The sequence below is a fragment of the Manacus vitellinus genome, unplaced genomic scaffold (assembly GCF_001715985.3).
Source record: "Manacus vitellinus isolate BGI_N305 unplaced genomic scaffold, ASM171598v3 scaffold_2_pilon, whole genome shotgun sequence".
Taxonomy (NCBI): Eukaryota; Metazoa; Chordata; class Aves; order Passeriformes; family Pipridae; genus Manacus; species Manacus vitellinus.
Window position 1 is genome coordinate 3,473,003 of NW_021940208.1, and position 22,949 is coordinate 3,495,951.

The 22,949-nt window shown below is 37.0% G+C and overlaps 1 protein-coding gene across 8 annotated transcripts in view; it reads left to right on the forward strand.

Moving 5' to 3' along the window:
- DLG2 (discs large MAGUK scaffold protein 2) overlaps positions 1–22,949 on the forward strand; it is a 999,038-nt gene that overhangs the window by 953,116 nt on the left and 22,973 nt on the right. For 4 of the 8 annotated variants that reach the window (XM_018071067.2, XM_018071060.1, XM_018071064.1 and 1 more), the window contains 2 exons: positions 3,902–3,977; positions 19,179–19,278. In XM_018071067.2, the coding sequence (XP_017926556.1) occupies positions 3,902–3,977; positions 19,179–19,278 (176 nt within the window). Of the gene's footprint in view, positions 1–3,901; positions 3,978–19,178; positions 19,279–20,176; positions 20,223–22,949 lie in introns of all 8 variants that reach the window. The other 4 variants (XM_025894987.2, XM_018071062.1, XM_018071063.1 and 1 more) reach the window with 1 other exon arrangement.

Consider the following 22,949-nt stretch of genomic DNA (forward strand, 5'->3'; position numbering starts at 1 on the left):
AGTAATAAGTTCCTCAGAGGAGCAGGAAGAGAACAGAACCCCAAAGAACTGAAGTCTTGAAATTGCTAGTGAGGGAACCTGAAGGCTGATGTATATTTTCAATATACTGCTCCACTCTTTTAGCTTTACATGGGAAGAAGAGAGTGAATCCTGACCATCTCTGAAAAAAAGGGCCAAATGTGTCTACTACCAGGAATGTTTTAAAGGGAAAGTGAGTATACAGCGTATACTCCAGCTGTCCCATATCTCAGAGGGGTCTTAGACAATTTCCCTGTTCACAGCCGTGTTTCTGCAGGGAGCTGTGCTTGGAGAATGGGTGGGAAGATGGAGGTGAAATCCCCATCAGTTGTGCTAGGTGGTGCTCAGGACTCAGAGCTTTTCAGCTCCCAAGTTACATTTGAATGCTGGGAGTAGGTTTCTGTCAACATTTCTTGAAATCTCTTTTAGTTTTGGTGACTCCTCAAGCACTTTTGAAAATGGGACTTGAGACATGAATTTGTTTTGGAAAGATATCTATGCTTTCCTGATCCCTTAGGTGTAGCTGTATCAAGCAAATATGTAATTAGAAAGCAGCACAGCAGCAATGTGTACATCAGACAAGTCAGGGCTGCATATCTGGGCCTCTGCAAATTTGGCAGACAGGAGTCCTCCTCCTTCACTTCATGTTTTTGCATAACTCCCCATAATCCTGCTTTTTGCAGCAGAGGTGAATGAAAATGGTTACAGTTTGAAGTGAAACACTCCTTCCTATATATAAGCAATTTCTTCAGATGATGGATCAAAAAATTGCTCAAGGGATAGTGGGTTTGCTGTCAGATAAAGCAGTGTAAGGAATTGACACTCATATATAGACATTCACAGTATCAGCTGCTGCAAATAACCCTTTGGACCTAAACTACTTTTTAATTTGGGAAATAAAGGCAGTCAACTTTATTTTTCCTTAAATATAGCAATTACAACCCTGAAAATTCAAAAGGGCCAAAAATGTTTGAATTAGTGTTCCTTTAAAAAGCGTATTTTCTAAGAGCTGAATCAATGAATCTAAAAGAACTGGTATTCAAAACTTTGTATCTTCATCATTTTAGTTCCCTTTTTAGCTCTGCCTATGGCAAAAGTGTCCTGGTAGCCCAGATGAGAAATTCTGAGAACATCGAAGTTCACTGCAGTCCTGCACCTTGACCATTTCAACAAAGATTAAATTTTTGAAGAACCAGAGCTAAATTCAAACAGAGTTCTCCAGAGCACGTAAAACCAAGACTTTTCAGAAACTTAGGTTGATTCCTTCAGAAAAAGAGAGGTTTGTTCCTACCACTAGACCAACCCACTGCCACAATTCAAGTCCCAAACCAAAGACATGAAGGCAATAGAGAACCTGAGCTGAAGCACTTTAAGAGCATATTATAAATTGGACAAAACCATTTGTTTTGTCCTAGCCTTTTTCTAATAGCTAACCTATTTCTTTGACATTTCAGGCAGCAACAGTAATGTAAACAGCCTGAAACATAGAAAATTTCAGCTCAGAAGTTTACAGTTCAGCTAAATTATAAGTAACTGGGAACAGTTTTATTGTGGAAGGTGTCAGGAAAATTGTAATGGGAGGCAACACTGTGTGCTACCCTTAATACAGAGTCAGATGATAAAGGTTTGGAATATTCAGTAGGCATGCTGAGCATATATGAACATTGTTGCTATGTTTGCCTGGAGGATTAATGACACTTAATGACACTATTTAAAAACTTCTTAAGGCAATGCAGAATGTTTCTGCAGTTCGTTATCTGTCTGCTATGCCTCTAGAAATCAGCAATACCTCCATGGCTGCTAATGCAACTTTTATACATAATATTCACTCTTCAGGGTTAATTTCCAAATTTCTTTATGCAATGAATGTCATGTCAGTCATGGCTAGGCTTCGCGAGCGAAGATTTGGGAAAGGCTCTATCCACATTTGTTACAAGCATGCTGGTGGCTAATGAGGCCAATATGAGATAGACATGTCCGATTGCAAAAGGCACAGCAGAAAGACTCCTTAGGTGGTATGTTCTGCAGGACACGATTCTTTCTGTATTGTCTTTTCTCCTCGAGAGTGATCCTGCGTGCGTTCTCAAAAGCATCAGCAGCGTTATAGATGGTGTGTCTCCAGGCCTCCCGATTGGAGGCCAGAGTAGACCAGTTATGATGATCAATATGGCCAAGGCTGAGATGTTGTTTCAGGGAGTCCTTGAATCTTTTCTTCGGGGCTCCTCTCATGTGGCAGCCGGTGGCAAGTTCACCATAAAGCAGGATCTTAGGGAGGCGGTGGTCCTTCATCCTGGAGACGTACCCTGACCAGAGCAGCTGTGTTCTCAGCAACATGGCCTCAATACTTGTGACTGCTGCTTGTTCTAGAACAGACGTATTGGTCACATAATCTGACCAGTGGATGTTTAGGACTGTGCAGAGACAGCGTTGGTGCAAGCATTCTAGGAGATGCAGGTGGTGGCGATAGATGACCCATGATTTGGATCCATATAAGAGAGTAGGCAGCACTATGGCTCTGTAAACACTGATCTTTGTACTTTTATGCAATGAATAAGAAATAGTTAAAAACAGATGTTTTAGGAAGTTAGGCAGGGCTGGAATGAGTTTAAATGTTAACACAGATTCATAAGTAGAATATTGTGTTCATTTGTGCTAATTATTTCCTCAGAAGGTATCCATCCTATTTAGGCAATTACACAGCCTCAAGTCTTCATTTTTACCGGTACTACCAAGGGACTTTATCTGCCTATTTTAGTTTGAGACTGTTCATGGCTTTTTAATAACATAGATTTAGTTTGAAAGCTGCATTTGAGCTATTTCCATGTGAATATTCCACATGTACAGAGAAATGCATTTAATCTAAATTTAAACTGTAGCTATAGTAACCAACATTCACTGTTTTTCAGTAGGACATATATAAGCCTACTCAGACAGAAGGAAACATGTTGTGTTAATTATCATTCTATCAAAACACTGGAGTTTTTATTTTTAAAAATAATTATCAGAAACTATGTATTCTTACTACCCAGACTTAGAAACCAAAAGATTTGCAGGAATGTATTCTATTGACATTTGTGGGAAACTGTGAAAGTTAGAAAAGAGGGCCATATGAGGACCACTTTGGAGGATATAACAAATCTCACTTTTTTCTCAACTATTTGTTGTCCAATAAAAACACAATATTGACCCCTTATAAGCTAGCTTTGCAAGATTCAGCTTAGATTTCCTAGAGCAATTGCCAATTTAGACAAATAGGACTAGAATTTCAATTTCAGGTAGATGATTGGATTTTTTTACTTGAGCCAGTGGATTATCAGATTTTTTTACTTGAGTCCGGTGATAGATTCTGTAGATGACCTTGCAAAGGTAGGAGATGTCACTTTTACAGTAATGTCCATATTAATCAAGGTAAGGACATGACTAGCCTTATATTCAAGTGAATTGTGGGATTCACTTTACATTATTTGTACAATTTAAAATTTACTCCACCGTAAAGTACACTAAGGTGCACAGCTCATTCTCTCTCTGTCCTTGTTTCATTCCTCTGACCATAGAAGAACTCTAAATTTTGCCTCATTTTTGAACAGCTTAAATTAGAGAGAGTAAATCTGTCCCTGGCATGCTTTTCCCACACTCCCGTGTGGGTTAGGAGGCAGTGCTGTTCTGCTGGTGCAGGGCAGCCAAGGCTCCTCAAACCCAGTCCTGTGTTTACCAGAAAACTGGTGCTTGGCTGAGGAAGAGAGCTCTCTTTTTAATTTATGAAATTTGCTTTAAATGCTTGCTCTATGTATAGTAAGCCTTGAGAGAGCAGATATCAAAGATATCATACAAAATTCTGATATAATCAACATGTGTTTCTTCGTTTGTGTTTTCTTATTTCCAGAGTTGAAAGAAAGGAGCGTGCACGCTTGAAGACGGTGAAATTCAATGCAAAACCTGGTGTAATTGATGCAAAAGGGGTAGGTAAATAGTGAAACCTTTTGACATTGCACTTTGCAAGTGTTTTATAAGTTTCAGAGTAGAGAAAATTTTAGCATCATAAGGAATATTTAGGTTGTTGCAACAAAGACCTACAGAATAGTGAAATATAGACAGGAGATTAATATATATATAAAATTATTTTATATATTCTAATAAGCTGTATATTTATATATATAATATATAATCTTTGAAATATTCAATTATTCTGTTTATAATAATACTGAACGACAATACCTTCTAATGGGAAGATACTAAAAAAATTAAGAGCATTCTGTGATAGCTGTGATTTTAGTTAAATGAGGGATAGGGAAGAAAAGACTTGAAAAATTAATGCAGAGGGATAACCGTTCAATGAAATAGGGCCAGAAGTGTAAATTCCCTTCAGTGTAAACAGCTTCAAAAGCTGTTAAATCTCAAATCAAGGGTTGAACGTTAAGAAGTCCCAGATGCAAAACTTTAGGGTTTGGATGTTCTGCTTTGACAGTTGTGACAGACATTGAACACTAGTGTGTTTCACAGCAGGCACAGTGGCAAACCAACACAAAAAATGAGAGTTCCCTTCCACCAGCGGTGCCTGCACAGAACAGCATTCCTGCTGTCACCACTCCACAGCATTGCTGTGATTGTACCCAACAGTCAGCAGTTCTCACTAGCCTGATGTCTAATATCCTGTGTGTTGCCATCTGGCTAGCAAGCATTACAGCATGAGAAATGCCCACAGTCCTGGCTGTTAAGGTATATTTTTCTGCAGAAGTGTAGCTTGCAATTGTAGCAGTAGTAAATACTTGACATTTGCAGGGATTTATTTTTGAAAACAGTCCAGTCGGCATGCATGGGATTTACAGCTAAGGGCTTCTGTGAGCAAACTATGAGACAGAGATTCAGAAACCATCAGGAAAAAGTCCTGTTTGGTTGAAAAAAAACAGGGCAGGGCCAAAACTGTGTGATGAGAGGACATGGTCATAGGTAGGTGCAAGCAAGGGAAAGAACCGAGTGGTTCAGCAGGTCCCTTTCAGACCTTCTGTTGCTGTGGCCTTTGCATAGTTTGAAATACTCGATCTCTTCTTGCTTCACTTTCCCTCTATAATGAATAATTTCTTTATCCCTGTTTATTCCATCCTTTCCGACAGATTAACAGGGTAAGAATTTCCTCTTGCTATGAACACACAGCTCCTAGGGCAGTAGTTTCCAAGCCTCTATATGCCAGCAAAATAATATTTCAGACCTTCAAATAATTCCCTCTTACTACTCTACAGAATAGTTCCTGAATTCATTTGCAATTGCACTGATTGAAACCAGTTTTCCAGACTTATAAGGCACACGGAATCAGTCTTCAGCCTCTGAATATTATTTGCAGATGCAGATAACTTTTGTATAAAATACATAACAAAATGTATTAAGAAAGAACTGATTCATCTAATTGCATTTCTTCAGGAGTCAGAATTCTGTTTTTCAGTTTGAAATGACCATGCTTTGCAACCCTGTAAATTAATGTTGCCACTTATTTGGGGAGATAATAAGTTTTATATTGCCAATAAAATCACTGGTTAAATGTCTGTTTCCTGTACATAATCAAAGCCTCAGGGGAATAATTCATTCATATAACTAATGGTCCTTATTCCTGTGAGTCTGTCAAGAATTTAATTAGCTCTTGATTCCCCAAATAGTTTTTCCATTTTTATCATCAGTGTAGCATTAATATTCCAGCCACTCAACGTCATTGTTTGTTTCAGTGTTTAGGAAATTGTATAATTACAGACCAAAACCATTGTACCCTTTTGGGACCAAGCTTTCTATTTTAGTGCTCGCTAAAAAAGAAAATACATATATATATATATATATATATATATACACATATGAAGTCCTACAATTTCAAAAGTTTTGAGAAAAGATAATGGAGGCCTGTGATTGAAAAAGCAAAAAGAAAAGGAGGATTCACTCTTAAACTAAGCATCAACACATAAAATGTTTGAGTACATATTTGAATATACATGTATGTTCATTTTAGGGGTCAGCATTTACATTTGGTCTTTCAGTGTTCAAAAAGAAGTGGTATAAGCTGTCTATGCTTTATTTTTTTATCTTTTTTTTTTCTTTAATCTGGAAGCAATTCAGCCCAAATAAACAGGGCTGCAGTAGGCCCAGGAAAACTCTTTTGTTTCAAAATTAAAATCAAAATTCAGATAGGAATGAGTTTATGTTTGTCTGTGGCACCTTTGGTTCACACGTTCATGACTGTGTGGGCAAGTGGAACTGTCTTAGTTTACTCTAAAGATGAAACTGAGAGAAGACTTTTCATGGGATATTCCTAAATTTGGCCAGGAGATGTGCATATAAGCATTTTTTAAAAAGAACAAAAACTTAACTGAATATAGAGAATCCTTTGGGGGATTGCACAGGTAAAAGTGTTACCCTCCCGCAGTTTTACCTGAATCACTCCACTGGTCCCAAGTCCTTTCTTCCCCTAAAAAAGTAATGTTCAAAAACTAATAACGCACAGCAAAGGTTTCCTGAGGTAGTACCACAATTTCTTTGCAATAACTCTGATTTTAAAGTAGAAAATGTCTAATTATTCTACAGGTTTATAAATTCTTAGGCATTTTTATCTGTTTATACCTATTTTTTAATCCCAAATCCATCGATAAGATACAAAGTATTATGCATAACATGACATTTTTAGTTGATCAGCACTGAAAAGGTGTTAAGAATACTCAGCAACACAGTTGACAAACCTATTAGCAGGGAGAGCCAAAGGATAATCTTTTCAAAGGCCAAACTTGGGTGCATTACTTCATCTAGAAAATTAGCTCAGCACTTCTTAAAAATGTGGTTTAGAATATTTATATCATTTTAAATTTGTTTTATTTGACTCCTCCAATCCATGGCTTGTGAAATTAAAGTCTACAAAATCAGAGTGGATACAAAAACAGTGAATGTGAATCACAGTTAGGGAGATCCAGAGAAACCTTCTGATCTCAGGTTTAAATAAGGCAATGGATAGTACCTTTCCATGCAATAATTAAATTCTGATGCTCATTATTACAGGATGTTGTATAAAAATAAATAGGAATAAAATAAAAAGGAATTAGATACATTAGCAAGCAATGGAACCAATGGCATCTTTTAACATCTGATTTCAAGAAGCAGAGAGGTTATAAACAGGGAAGGATCATGTTTCTTTTACTTTTCCATTTAAACATCTGCTATTAGACTTCAGAAACAGCTACTGGGCTAACTGGATCTCCAGCTTAACCTGGTCAGGCCATTTTTCTTTCATATTCTGTTTATTTTGACCAAAAGAAATGATTTTGACCAAAAGAAACTTATTTTTTCAGGTTCAGAGACATCATCCAAATCTAGGTCCTATTAGCATTTTTAAAAATATCAAAACAATTACAGATGTTAACACCTCTGTTGTAAGGAAAAGAATACAAATACTGGTATAAACAGCTTCATTTCACCAAGCAAAGATTGTGCTTTTGTTGTGTTGACCAAATTCAGCCTCTAGCTTCATTCGTATAATTGTTGTAGTGATCTTCAGCAGCTTTTCTCATTGTTAAATACAGTAATGATTTCCTAAGCATTTATTATCTCAGTCTTTGGGGATTACTGGTCTATGGATAATCAATGGAAAATAGAACGGCCCAAAGGTTTATGTCTGATATTTATCCTGGAGGAAGCTACAGAAATTATGTAAGCACAAACTTAATCAATTTGAAAGTATGTTTTATGCTATGTTGAACTCAAGATCATATCCCAAGTATCTTCTGATGCTCACCTTTGCACCAAAAGGATCAGAACATATGAGTAGCTGTGACCAGGGTTATGCCAAAGCAGCATACTGAATTCTTGGTGACTCCCTACCATAAGCTTCAGACTGAATAAAAGTAGCCTTTCCTCTCCTAATCCTAAAACCCACAGGTTTTGTGCGCTTTTCAGACTTTTTACTGAATCAAAAAGAGTGTCAAATGATGAAAATATTACAGAGTGAAAAGAGATGAGCCAGTAATCTGATTTTTTTCTTAACTGCTGTAATTATATCAGGTCTTTCAAGAGACAAAAATAGCACCTTTTGCTTTTCTCCCTGTCAGATCATATACACTTCCTTGACTATCTCTTGAAAATATTTTTACAGTCAAAACCATAGCTCTTTGAAAGATCTTTAGCAACATCTCACTTTTACTAATATTCATGGATGTTGCCTGTTTCCAGAGAAGTGTTTGAATATCTGGAAACATAATGTTTAAGTAAAACTTGATTTTATACAGAGAACTGTTTTTTGATACCACGTGCCTTTTCATTTCACACTTTATTTGGCCAGTGACTCCACCATTTTGTCTTATGGACAAATACCCAATTTTATTTCCCAAAGAAATGAAAGTCATGTCTTGCACAATCTCTCAATTTTTAATGTGTGTGTCAGGGTTCAGGAGGGTATTCAGCCCATGTTTACTGGGCAGCATTTCCAGATGGGTGCCTGCCCTAGTAAGGCTGCTCAGCAGGGTGCCAAATGGATGAGGTGCCTGCCAAGGAAAGGAACTCTCCATTCCTCCAAAATCCCTCCCAGCAGCTCTGCTGCTCATCAGCAGTGCAGGTCCTGAGCTGTGACCCACGCCATATTGCTCCATCACTACCCATTAGGGTTTTTTTCTATTCACTTAGCTTGTCATCCTAAGTTCTTTTCATATTTCAGTCAGATCACCTGCATCACACTCAGCCAGACTCTTCAAATGCCTACGAATGCATTTATTATGACAGTCAGAAGCTTGATAGCATTTAATAATATTTCTTATGAGCAGATTCTGTTTACAGATATCACAGCCCTGCCTGCAATGTGAGGTCGTCCTCTCGCTTTGTTGTCATTCTAGCAACGCTGCACTGAGACACGAAAGGAAAAAGCAAACTTCACTGAGGTAGCAAAATCTGCATTGTGGAGTAAACAAAACTCTCTGCATACTTAATGCACCTGTCCTCCAAGTGCTGAAATCCAGTGACTGACATAGGACCCTTTTGACCATTTATTACCTATCTGGGGGGGGGGAACGAAAAAAAAAACAACCAAACAACAAAAAAACCCCCACCTAATTCCAAACAATTTATGCTCTAAAAAATTATTATATTTTCATCCTTAGTCATCAAATCAGAGCAAAAATGGTCTGTAGGAAACTCAGGTGGCCACCAAATCTAACCCCTGCCCTGTCTTCTATGACTTCCTCCTGTCTCCCAGATTTGTCTAATCTCTGCTTAAAGACCTGCCACAGTAGATATTTCATATTCTTCCCAAACAGCCCTTCAGTGCTTCACTCTCATCATCATTCAAAATGGTTAAAATGCTGCAGTTTAAGTCTGTTGTTATTTCTTCTTCTATGTGTGTATACGGAGACTGGATTGTTTGTCTTCATTGCCACAGACCAGAACCTGCAGTCACACCTGTCCTGGTCTCAGGTACAGAGACTGTGCTAGTGGTTCACCATGGCAGATCTGGGTGTATCAACGCAGAGAAATAGGTCTTAATCTCAGTTGAATCCTTGATTCTCAGAAAACATAGCAGTGTATTAGATTGTCTATACTCTCTCTCTGTCTAATGAAGATTTTTTCTAACATCAGTGTTTTACTAGGCTTAAGTTTTCTAAGTATAAAGCTTCACCACTTTTATGGAGAAGCAGTTCTGTAGTCTGTAATCTAAAAGTTTTCCACATTTGCAGTGGATTTTAACCACCTTTTTGTTGCACTTCTTTGCTAAAGGTATTTGACACAATGAATGGGTTTCCTAAAGTGTTTGGTACTGTGGCAAAAATAGAAGAAAATACGCAATCTGAGTACATTCAAAAAGCCGCAAATTCAGAGAGCCTGGTAACGCCCAGCCTGTCGTTTATGGTGTCATCTTTCTGAGAGAGACAGAGGGGAGACCTCATCATAGTGTACAACTTCCTCACAGTGGGAAGCAGAGGGATGGGCATTAATCTCTTCTCTGTGGCTACCAGTGACAGGACCGAGAGAACAACCTTAAGTTGTGCCAGGGAAGGTTTAGGTTCGATGTCAGGGAAAGGTTCTTCACTCAGAGGGTGGCTGGACACTGGAACAGGCTCCCTAGAGAAGTGGTCACAGCACCAAGCCCAACAGAGTTCAAGAAGTGTTTGGACAACACTCTCAGGCACATGGTGTGATTCTTGGGGATGGTCCTGTGCAGGGCCAGGAGTTGGATTTGATGATCCTTGTGGGTCACTTCCAACGCAGGATATTCTATGACTCTATGATTTTATCTCTGTTGGATTTAAGTTCTGTCAAAGGCTGTAAGACCTCCAAAATGAGGGTAGCATTAGGTGTAATGGAAGAATCAGATCTCAGCATTACTCCTGTTTGTGGAACAGCTTGTTTCTGGGAGAAGACAACTTCTCCCCATATTGGAGGAAGAACTGGATCTCATTTTTCCAGCTGCCTTCACCCTTTCATGCATTTTCACATCCTCCACAGCTCTGTCTTCATGCTTCATGATAGCGTGGTGGCAAGCAGTGGATACTGGCTGCATTATTGAATTGATCCGACTCTGCATTATTGGACTGCCCTGACCATTCCCCTTGAGCTGAACATTTTTTGCTCAGCGTTTCTCCAAGGTAGATTAGAAATACTGCTGTCATCAGCACAACTTCACTCATGTGCTGAAGTAATCAAATGAAATTCAAATGATAAAGCAGCACATAGCCAGGAAAACTTAACTGTACAGTTACTCATTGCTCCAGAATATCTTGAGACACTCCACAAAGACATGCAGTAATTTAATAATAATGCATCTTGGTCCTAGGTCACAGTCAAAAATAAAGGAAAACAAGTGAGTCTTCAGTTTTAATTTATGTCATAGTAGCAGTGTTGACTCTGGCAGGGAACTGGTATGCCTTAAGGAATCTATTTTTTTAGAAAGGTGAAATAGTTCTTGAAATTGTGAAAAATAATGTCAAATTTGAGGCTTTTACTCAGCTGAAGTGAAGAAATATGTTTCCATAGCTTTCTTTGAAAAATCCAGTAGAAGTAGAGTATTTGAAAGAACTTCTTTCAAATTGAAAAACATACTAAATTAGAAAACCTGTGGGTCTGTTTTCCATTTTTCATTTTATGGAGAAGTACAAATTCTAAATATCTGCAATTTGTAAGCATAATGAAATAGAGTAGAAACTATGAGAAATAAAGGATTTGTCGTTGAATTTATTCAGGTGATGAAAAATATTTCTGTCTGTTGGAACCTTGTCAGTCAAAGAAAATACTAATAGAGTAATTTTTTCGATTAATGAGCAATACAAATACATGTATTTTTTAGATTTTACAGTTTTTTCATCCTGAGAATTGTGTGGAGTTTCATTTATAGGATAATATTATTTCTTAGGTGGCCTCCTCCTATTAAGGAGTATAGTATCTGTGTTTTCTATCCCAGAAGAAGTTTGTGCCATCCCTGCTTAGGTAAGAGAATGCTTAGGAGAGTCACTGACATGAAGATATAGAATGCAATGTTTAAATCGGTCACAGATTAAATATAACAGGGTGAAAATTTACTAGCATAGGTAAAATACCAAAGTTTAGAGCTGGGAGTTAATTGTTTTTCTTCTAAGCTGTTTCAGCAGAAATTTTGCTGAGTTAAACTTCGTGTGTGTGCTAATTTTATAACTTGCTGTCCAATATCCTGAATTAAATGGTAGGAAATTTGCATGTATGTATAGATAATGCCATAAGTACTTGGCTTTTCTTCTAAAAATTTGGTTGAAGAGAAAAATTTATAGTATTGGCAATAGATTGTCAAAGAATTAGAAAGAGAACAAGGTTTTCTTCTAGTAAGATTTTACGCAAAGTTCCAGAAGTGCGGAGTTAAGCATTAACACTCATCCAGAAGATACGTGCTCTATATTTCACATGTTTATTTGCAGTTCACTTAAATTTAAGCATCTCAGTGATGATTATCTTAGCAACTCACAGGCCATGTTTGGAAGATTACAGGGACACAGGAACTGCCAACCTGGGTCAAAGACAAAGTCCATCTGACTTGATATCCTACCTGTGAGACTGGTCATGTGAGATGCATTACGGGAAGATGCAGCAGCTTCAACTCCTATGCAGACCTCAAACTAGTCTCTCGGAGATTGACTTTGGGGTTTTTTGCCCATGCCTTTATTTATTATAATGTTAACTGTAAGGCCTAAATAAATCAATGCTTTAAATGAAAACTATTAACCTGGTGTGATTCACTGAGGTGAATCCTGAGCCATACCCTTGCCGTAATTCAGCCTGCTACACCAGTGACCTACAAGTGCAAACACTCTTCCTTTAACTCAAAAGAGAAATTCAAAAGTTTATCTTATCCAATTATCTTTCCGTAAGTAATTTGAAAGCATGTAGGTATTTTAAATCTTTCTCCACTCCTACTTCATAAAATAAGAATAACAAAGATCTTTATGCAACTTATTTTTATGCAATGGTCCATTTAATGCAGTAGTTTGCACTTGCACAAGTGTGCAGCATTTGATTGCATAAATGATTCCACAAAAAAGAGTGATAAAGGAGCAATCTGGTGGTTTTTTAATAGCACAGATAACTAACACCTTCTGTGTCTTTACTTATTAATGAAATTAATTCAAAAGACTGCATAGAGACCAAACCCCTCAATTTCATATTAAAACCTAAAGAAACACCAGCAGTCAATGGAAATCAGAGTTATGAAAAAGATTTAAGAAAATAGATCAGAAGTGAGGAATTAAGATCAAGTGGATAAAGGATTTTCCTACAGAATACTGTAGGAAAACCTGTGGGTCTGGGCTGGTGATCAGACAGTCCTAAAACTTTACCAAGTGCACACTAGTGCTGCTGTTGATCTCTGGGCCTCTTTTGACATTGTTGTTGCATAAAGGGTGCTGAGACAGGTTCACATGCATGAAGATTTTCTATTGGGATCAGTAGCTGATTACATAAATCAACTCTAACAGGGAAAGTTACTTTTTGGCAAAAAATATTGAACAGAGTAGAGGAATATTTGCGACAACATTGCCAAACATCCAATATACTTTCTGCCTCCAGTTAAAGACTTGAGGAAGGAGAGAAAGACCTTCACACTGCCCATGTGGCTGCAATGAGCTTGGCTAGGTCTAAGCCTGCACTGGACTGCAGCACAGCTCCATGATTCTGGGTCTGTGAGCATCTCATCACAGAAACATGGATAACAGAGCTAGGAGAGGCTTGTCATTTAGCTCTTTTCCTTTCACCCCCCTTTTTTCTTCAGGCTGCAGTGTTATTCCCCACAGTACTTAAGACTAGCACATTTGTTTTAAATGTGAAAAAATGATCTAGGCTTTTCCACTTCTCTTGGGGCAGATTATTCTACATCCAAATTGATTTCACTGTCAAGGAGCTGTCTTATTTTCACACTATTAATTTCAGTGCTTCTGTTTGAACAATTCCTTCCCACTATCTTTGTGTACAACCTTCAGATACATGTAAATGACCTTGGCTGTCACCTATGCAAGTTTTTATGTTGGCGTTTTAATCTTGCTAACAACAATACCATCCAAGTTAGCACATATGAGTACTCCCTTCATACCTTGCACCAGTTTAAATACATGTTTACAGAATTGCTTTTTCATTCCTTCTTGAAAGTCTATTCATCTTTCTGTACCCCTGGTAGTTTGTTTTTAACTGTTGTTTTGTTAGGAATTAAAATTGAGTTGCTGGCAGACGAGTGGCAATAAGTCAGTCTTAGAAAAAGATTATTAAAATTTCTACTTGTGAATACTAAGCCACACTACCCTTTTCTGGAGAAGCTATACAGCATGAAGCTTTTAATCAGTATTGTACATTTTCATTTTCAATTGCCAATACCCAAATCTCCCTGCAGCTTCATGGAAAAACTAATCAAGCAGTTATCTTCATCTGAGCTCCTTCTCACCCAGTTTGTTCTCACTTATCAAAAGAGATCATCATGTAAAAATTCAATAAGGAATGACTGTAGCCCAGGCATTACTTTTCCCAAATGCTTGAAGTATCTAAGAAAATTTAAGGCTGAACTTAACAGAATAGGTATGTCCTTCCCCTTCCATCTCATAAAAAGACATAGGAAAGTTGGCAAGTGTTGCTTGCCACCATATATCTGTGTGTTCAGGCTGTGAATGAAAGATCTACATCTTAAAGAATATACTGTGGTCACCACACAAACAGGCTTAGAGTTGCCACTATCAACTCCTTAGCTTAGCTTCTGCATGTCTGCATGCAGAAGTGCTTTCTGTGTGTGAACCCAGTCCTTGGCCAAGTTTGTGGTTACACCAGGAAAGCAAGAATTGCTCAGTCGTGTTGGCTTTCCTCTAGACTTGTCAAGTCATTTAACCTCAGTATACTTCATTCTTAATAAAAGAAACTATCATGGCCTGATCAATAGTATCCACCAGGTCATAGTGTAGTCTTGGTCCCCACAAAGTGACTTTAGGAGGACACTGCCATGGTCCTGGTATTGCAGATGGGACAATGAGGCAGAATGTGCCAAAGTGTGTTTTGACCCATGTCCTCCATGTTCTGGCAACTTCAAATTCATCATGTTCTTGGTATTGCCAGGTGAAAAAGCCCACTGTAAAAACAGATATGTTTGGAAAGAGAAATAACACTGAGAATCTGTTACAGTCCAAAAGCTTGCTTTCTGGTGTCAGTGCAACTTTTTGGTACGATGGGAGAGATCTAAAATGCAGAGGTTTAACAGTGTTTGAGTGCCCAAAGCTTTATTAAAGTCAGTATTCAAATGAGTAAAAGAATGTCCCCAATGCAAAAGGTGTCAATTAAGTATAGAGAAAAGGATTGCAGAGACACACTGTTGATAATAAATTTTGTATATTTTTACAGAATGCTGTGTAAGTAAGGGTTTTTATTTAACTTAGGCCAAAACCAAGTATTAAAGAAGAAGAATAAAAAAACACATGGCAGATGAGAAGCAGTAAAATTAATTTCTCATATACGCTGCTGGACCAATCTCAGAACAAAACTGACATATATAATCATGTGACATAGAAACTAGGTTAAAGCATAGCTCAAAACGGCTTAAAAATAGATGATATGTGAAATTCATCTACACCCTGTAAAAAAAAAAATTTCACAGCCAGTACTCTGGAACAACTTTCTCTCAGGTGATCCCTGAACACTGCTTCCCAGCTCATGACTGAGGATTAGCATTGGTTGAATGAAATAGCAAAAGAAAGCATTCCAAAGTAGTTGGGAGTTTATTGGCTTTTAGAAGACAGCGTTGCTGTTAGAGAACCACAAGAAATCTTTCCCAAAGATATCAGGCTCTTCTGCAAAGCATAAAGAGGACAACCTCTGTCAAGAGCACATTTAAAAAAAATTTGCAAAGAAGCTCAAAGTAAACAACAATATAGATGCCTATTTCAGTATGGTGCAACAAGACATTCACTGTTTTCTGTGATGTTTACCACTACAAAGCAACTTTTGAAATTGGATTGTTTATTTAATGTTACATGAAAATTTTTTTTAAAGACCACTATCCTGTGAGATGATGAGTAACATATATATGGCTGCTGTGCCTAGGGAAAAGCACTTAAAATACAAAACCAACGTTGACACAAAAAAGTACTGAATTGAGTTCTTGAGAAGAAGAAACACACAGTGGTTTAATGTCTGTCACAACCAGGGAAGGTTGGTATGTGCAACTCAGTCTTACATAACTGGGGATATCCAGGGATACTTGGTCAAGCAAGAGTGCACATCACGATTATTGTCCTTGGTTTCTTCAAAACAGAGTCTAAACCTGAGTAGTATCAAACAAGAATTCAAGCCAGTACACCAGTGAAAGCTTTTCTCCACTTTTTTTCTGAGAAGAAACTCATTTTCATCACAGTTCAAATGTTATGAATTATGTCACTGTTTTGTTGCCAAACAGCCCTTGAAAATTTCATTTGCCTTTTAGTCTTCGACCCTTGTCTGTTTAAAGTGCCTACTAATGTCAGCTCCTAGATTAGTGGTAATCTGTGTGAACTGATGGCAGTGACATATGAAAGTAATCTATTGTACAGGTGTTTCACTGCCAGTGAAATGCCCGAGTCATTTGCCATCAAAGGTTTGTACATCATTCTTGGCAACAAACTTGTGACTTGTATGGGAATCCATTTTAAGGCCCTTTTTCACTGACTCAGAAACTCTGCCTGCATAAATGCTGTTGAATCAAGCCAAGCTTGCTATCAAAATTTCAATTCCAGTCGCATGCAACTTCTGCATCGAACAGAGAGACGTAGGCAAATATCTCTGTCTCATTTATCCTACATCTACTTCGCAGCTTTCCAGAAAAATAGGGAGCCCATGGCTTCAGAGTATTAGACAGACCTCGAATTTTCCATCCTATAGGAATAAAATTTCTCATATATGCATCTGAATTTTGCAATTTAACCTTGCCACAATTCCTCATATGCATGATCCTTCCTTAAAAAAGAAAATGTACACTCAATGTTGGTCTCTACTCCTCCACCAATGGAGCAAAATCTGGAATTAACACTGCGTGTGCAATAGAAACATGGTTTTATCCTGTATGGCTCCCTCTTCTCTCTTTGCCAAGCCCCTTTTCTCTATACATTAGAGATATAAATTGTGATATCTGTAAGAAGCATTTTGCTGAGTGTCTGCAGGATTTCATATCCTTAGGGTAGAGACCGTCAGCCTGAGTTTAATCCCATTTATATTGGATACAAAACCAAAATCAAGGCTTCTGTCTTTGGTGTCTTGTGAAGACACATGCACTTAATGTACAAGAAAATAAGCACTTGGTACACCCATTCAGTTAATACCATGGACTAGTTATTTCTATAAGCTTTCAGAATCAGACTCATTTTAGTGTTTTATAGTATTTACAGTTTCTTTCTTATTTTAAAGATGAATGCTGTACTACACTGTGATAGTATATGTCATTAACATGAATATACACATTTTTTAATGTAGAGAAATATTTTCACATGCATAAATATATTTTTATGGATTTAATATAACTAGAGTCAGCTTTATTTTAGGAACAAAGCTTTTTACAGGTGTAAATGCAGTGACATAGTTGCACATAGTAGTCATCTGCTATGAATTGCTAGATTTTGACCATCCAAATTGAAATGGAACAATATCTTATTAAAAAAGCAATGCAGTATTTGAAACTGCAAAAGAAGAAAGAGTTTGCATAATACTATAGTATATCTGTCTAATTTGGTATATACTGTTAAATCATGCATAAGTGTGAAAAAATATATGCTTTTCTGGTGAAAATGTACTTTCTGAAGTTTTTATTCTAGACTGTTGGGGGAAAAATTGAAAAAGAATATATATATGTTATTTCTCATATAACCTCTGTGAAACAGAGCATTTTTTTTTATCAATTTGATAACATTCTTTTGAATTCCAAAGTGAAATGGCATTCTGTAATGAAGTGATTGTCATTTTAAAACCCCTTTGCTTTTTGAAGTGTTATTGTGTATGTATAGTTTTTCGCCTTTAAAAGTGTAATGCCAATAGTATTACTATGTCAAATTCAGATGAATCGTGACAAACAACATTTTCCCAAACAGCAATTTTAACATGCTACAGTTCCTTTCTTTAGAAAAATAAAAGAAATTATCACAAAAAACACATTTTAATTTAATTATATCCTTTAGGTCATTAAAGTGATGTAATGTGCATGTCAGTCCTCCTTTCATCCACAGATTACTTTAATCCTTCATGTGCTTTTTTCTTTTTCCTCTGGCTTTCTTTCATATTTGCTTTGTTTTGAAATTGCATGCTGTCTGGATTATTTGTGCATGACCTCCACATTAATTTCACATTGAATGTTTACATACTCTGAGAGATTTTCATGGATCATTTATTCTACATGTGCATTTTTTTCCTTTGTTTTCAGTTACTAAACTTTAAATATGCTTGAAATGTAAAAGTGGCATGAAACTTTTGTGACACGAGTATAAAACTATTTTAATGAAGATTTTCAGTACACATCTTCCAGAAATACATATTCTAAACCACATTCTAAATTATATTCTGAGACTCTAAATGTATTCCATTTCAGAATTGGAAACAAATACTGGTTATATTCATTTCAAGCAATGACAAACACATGAGATTGGTCACTTAAATGATTTAAGGAGGTCTCTGCTCTGTTGGAGGTGATCATTTGCAAAGCCCAGTGTCTGGACATTGTATATGGTCAGAGACAGTGTAGGACATTGTCTGACTGACAACACAGATCACCTCAGACAAACACTATCTGCAGTTCTGCATAGGTGCCCTCTAGAAATGCCAGCTTCTTTCAACTGACTGTAGAGAGACCCTATGTCCTTATTTAGTATTTGAAATAAATGTCCCAAGAAGGCATATCCTGCTTTTACATAGTACAGTGCTATGAGACCTTGCAATTGTCTATAAAGTCAAAGGGTTTATCATGTAAAAAAGCACAATTTCTTCCATATTCATTCCTCATTTGAAGAATTAAAGAGATATATGTTGCTTAACATGCCATTAAATACTGCTTATTAGCAGAATTCTATCTCTAAATCACATAAAAATAAAGTATATACAGAAGACCCTAATGAGTAAATATATATGTATAAAACAAAACAAAGTATTTTTTTAACTATGCCCCCAAAAAAAAACATTTAAACACACTTAAGAAGCTGTTGATGAAGAGGCCAAATAAAAAAATTACGAAATCAGCAGCAGCTACCAATAAAGTTTTTTTTTTATTTTAATTGGCACAGGGCTGAAACCACATACTACAAGCAAATCAAAGGCTTCTGTTTTCTACCTTATGGCCTATTCTTTTCAGCCAGTTAATTAATCCTGTCCACAGTCTGCTATGACAAAAGATGGGTGGCTTGATCTCAAAGCATGCTGAGCCATCTGCAGCTCTTCATCTGAACAAGCCAAACACGATAATTTCCAAGTAAGGAACTGAAGGTTGTGACTTGAGACCTCTGGAATCAAATCAATCCGGTCTCCAGGGTCTTTGCCTTCAACCTGCAGACCTCACTACAACCACCTCTGATTTGTAAGCCACTTGGTTTGTACTGATTTGAGTCACTACAGTTCTCTCCACTTTTACAAACTAGTTGTTTTGTCAGCATGAGTGTGACAACAATTAGACGTCCCTGTTTTTGCCCCATGCCTTTTCTCCTTCACAGTCATTCAATGACAAGCGTAAAAAGAACTTCATCTTTTCACGAAAATTCCCATTCTACAAGAGCAAGGAGCAGAGTGAGCAGGAAACAAGTGATCCAGAACGTAAGTAACCTCTTGGAGACGATGTCACATGCAGCAGCACATAAAATGGGTGACACGCATGATACCAGTATCCCACACATCTAGGCAAATATCTGTCATAGGTAGGCAGGAGAGGTATTACTACTGTGACCAATGTATGACTGCAGTTTGGATCCAGCTAGTCCTTCCATCCCTGGAAAAAACACTTTCAGAAGAATAAAACAGTGACCTTAATTTTTAAAAGTGCAAATGTGGCTCCTCAAAGTTGTTGTGGCACCTGTCATAAATCTAAACTTTTTTCTCAGAAGTATTCCTAGATCAGAATTGACTCAAAATAAGGCAAATGTGATTTCTTTCACAATACTAAACTAAACTATTACTTTTTAAAAGGTCTGTTCTAGTATCTTTTTTGCCTTTGATATTCTACAAGCAAATTGCCATGGGCAACTTCACTGAAAGTTTAAAAATTAAATGAAGCAACTATGCTAACAGCTTAAAGAACTAAATCAGATCTTGGAATGTGTACCTCCATGAGAATTTACTGCTTACTTAAATTATATAGGGAACTAGCCTTATTAAAAATATATGCTAGTTTCAAGCCCAGATATTTACTTTTTTTCCTTAATAGCTCTCTCCTAAATTTACCCAGTGAGGATAGTTTCTGGAACTTAATTTTTCTGGTTGTTCCTTCTTCCTCACGGCTCCAAAAGGCATGTATCATGGTCACTGCCTCTTTCATTAGGTGAATTCCCATAGAACATGGGCCTAAATTTGTTTCAGAAAGAAAAGGCAGGGATCCAGATTGCTCAATCAACATGGTCAGTCATGGTAGTATCCATTTCAACTCCACTGACTTCTTCCTTCCTCTTCTGCGGCTGTTCTTCCTTTCTCATTGCTCTCTCTGGGGACTTCCATGCAGGACATCCCCGGATTAGGTGACGACGGTTATGGAACAAAGACTCTGAGTAAGTTCCCAGGAATGGTCACTGTAAACCCTTTTTTGTTTTGTTTTGTTTTGGCTTCTGTATCTTCTCTGAGGACCCTCCACTCCTAGCATGCACAAGATAGAGTTTTATTTGTTACCCAGCTGTGAATGCATTAAAAATGTTTCAATCGTTTTGTTCTGCATGACAGTATTAAATAACATACAGTGTATCAAGCAGACACTTTCACTTCTTTTGTAATAACACCTTTTGTTTCTGACAGTATGTTATTGTTCCCATCATGGCAGTTCTGTAGAGTAGCATACCTAGAACGTGTTTTGCTGCCTAGACTGTTCTTTTCGGCAAAAATTCCTCCCTCTCCATCTAAAGGGAAAGTTAAACATTTTAACATGATCACAGCCTGATGAGGTCAATAGAAAATTTGATTATGCTGTTGCTTCTGCATTTTCAGCTTTTTGCATGGGAGTGTTTGTTACTTTGCTGGATTTTAGATTAGTAGTTGTTATTAATGGACAAAGTCATTTGCAGGCTAGAGAAGACCATGAGTTCTTCAAAGCTAATTTTGGACCCATTTCACCATTAGCAACCTATTCTCTGTCACACCTTAATCAATTTCTTTTTCTGATGCAGCAATCCTGTCTCAAGACTTGGCATTGCGGACTGTGTAACATGTTGGATCATTGCTCAGAAACAATTTTTCTTCCTCGAAATTTAGACCAGAAAAACTGTATAGAATAAAATATTTGCAGCTGATTTCCGCATACATAGCTACATTATATTCTGTATCCAGAGCTAAATAATTTTTAAAAAAACGCCACTTGCATGTGTTTGGCTTCTTCTTCCTCAGTTCTTATTCCTTTTCTTAAGCACCAAGTAATTGGAGCAAAATGCGTGTGAATGTTAATGCTGCATCACCTACTGTTTTGTATGTGCTTTTTAATTGCAGGAATGCACATCCATATACACAGTTTTGGAGATTATTCTGTTTCTCACTGATTTGTTGCAGGGACATTTTAATGGTTTAACTTTAAGCCATGCAGTAGCTCACAATTCAAAGATGAAAGCTTCATCTCTTGTACAAGGAAAAACAGTTCTGCAAGACTAGTTTTGTCAGTGATAGATAGCAAATGTCTCTGCCACCTGAATTTTAACCATTCTGGGGTCATTAAGTGTCATAACAGCTCATTAGCAACAAATGCAGATCCTTTCCTGCTAGAGAAAATTAAAATACTTCTGATCTGATAGCCCTCCTGATTATTTGTGTCCCTACAAAGACAAATCTTCATAACATTCAACTATTTAAAAGGTAACTAAATTCTGCAAATTGATATGGGACAAAGTAGCACAGAAGTATTATTTAAGGCTCTATTTCCTCTATTAATATCGCACCTAGTTTTCAATTAGTGATACACCTATAGACATTCCCACCCATTCAAATTTTATTAATATTCAACTCAGATATGTTTTTTAATGACAGTTCTTGCTATGAAGGGTATTTGTTCTTTTTTAGTAAAGTTCTTCAGGGTCCCGTATACATGTTAGCTTGAGATAAAACTTGTTAATTTGCTATGAAATACCCAAAACTCAATATGCTCTTTTCTTCAAAATGTAAGTTTAACTTTTTGAAGCTTCTTCCTAGGCCCAAGATCAAGGTTTTCCATTAATGTTTTTATAAGATATCATCCTCTCTCATTCCTGCTGCTCCAGGAGCCCGATCATTCCCAATCTGTGAACTCTAATCTATTAAATTGGTACATGGGGGAAATGCAGCACCTTCCAGAGAACAGGTGGTCTTGGCGCTGTTCCTGTCTTTCTCATTAACTCAGGGTGCTACCAACTTTATAACCATTATGCCGTTGGCTTCTAAATGTCCTGGGGACCAGTTGAAAAGTTTCAACTGTCAAGTGATCTTTCAGATGCAAAGTAATCAGCATTTCTACCAGACATACTATTAAAACCACTGTTGAATATGGTCCTGCAGAACTCCTGGAGATCATATAGCATGGTGTTACCGACCATAAATAGTCTGCTGACACAATTTTGGAATAGCAACATTACATAATATAGATTGCACTTCCTTTCAAGAGTATGATAATAGAAACACAACACCTGACTTGACAAGCCACAAGACTGACCCATTATGATAGTTCTTATAGTCCTGTTCACCTATCCAGACTGGTCTAGTAAAGGCTTTAATACTTCAATTCAGATTCTGAGGCTAGACAATGACTGGAAAAAGACTTCTTCCATGTCTTTTTTCTTACTTTTCTCATTGAATTTGTCTTCTTTTTTCTTTTTTTCTTTTTTTTTTTAATTGGACCGGGTAAAATAGATACAGTTACAATATTTGATATAAAAACAACTTTCATGTTAATTTGTTAACCCTTCAGGATAATGCACACTGATTAAAGATGGATACAGAAGTTTAGCAGGAATAGTTCCAGTGCATTAATAATGATTAATGATGCACATTACTGATGGTGCAGAATAATATGAGCAGACACTCAGATTTTATTAAATTACTCAAGACATCCAGTGAGATGCAAGTTGACTATAATATACATTGAAATGAAATTATCAAGAGATACCATTTACTGTCTCATCAGGAAAAGACATAGCTTTGCCATGACACATATCACTAGCTAATACATATAGTCTCTTTCTGAAATACCACAAGAGAGAAAGCTTTCATTTTACTTCTGTAAATTATCTGAGCATTTTCAGGTGATGTCACTGCACAGTTTTTAT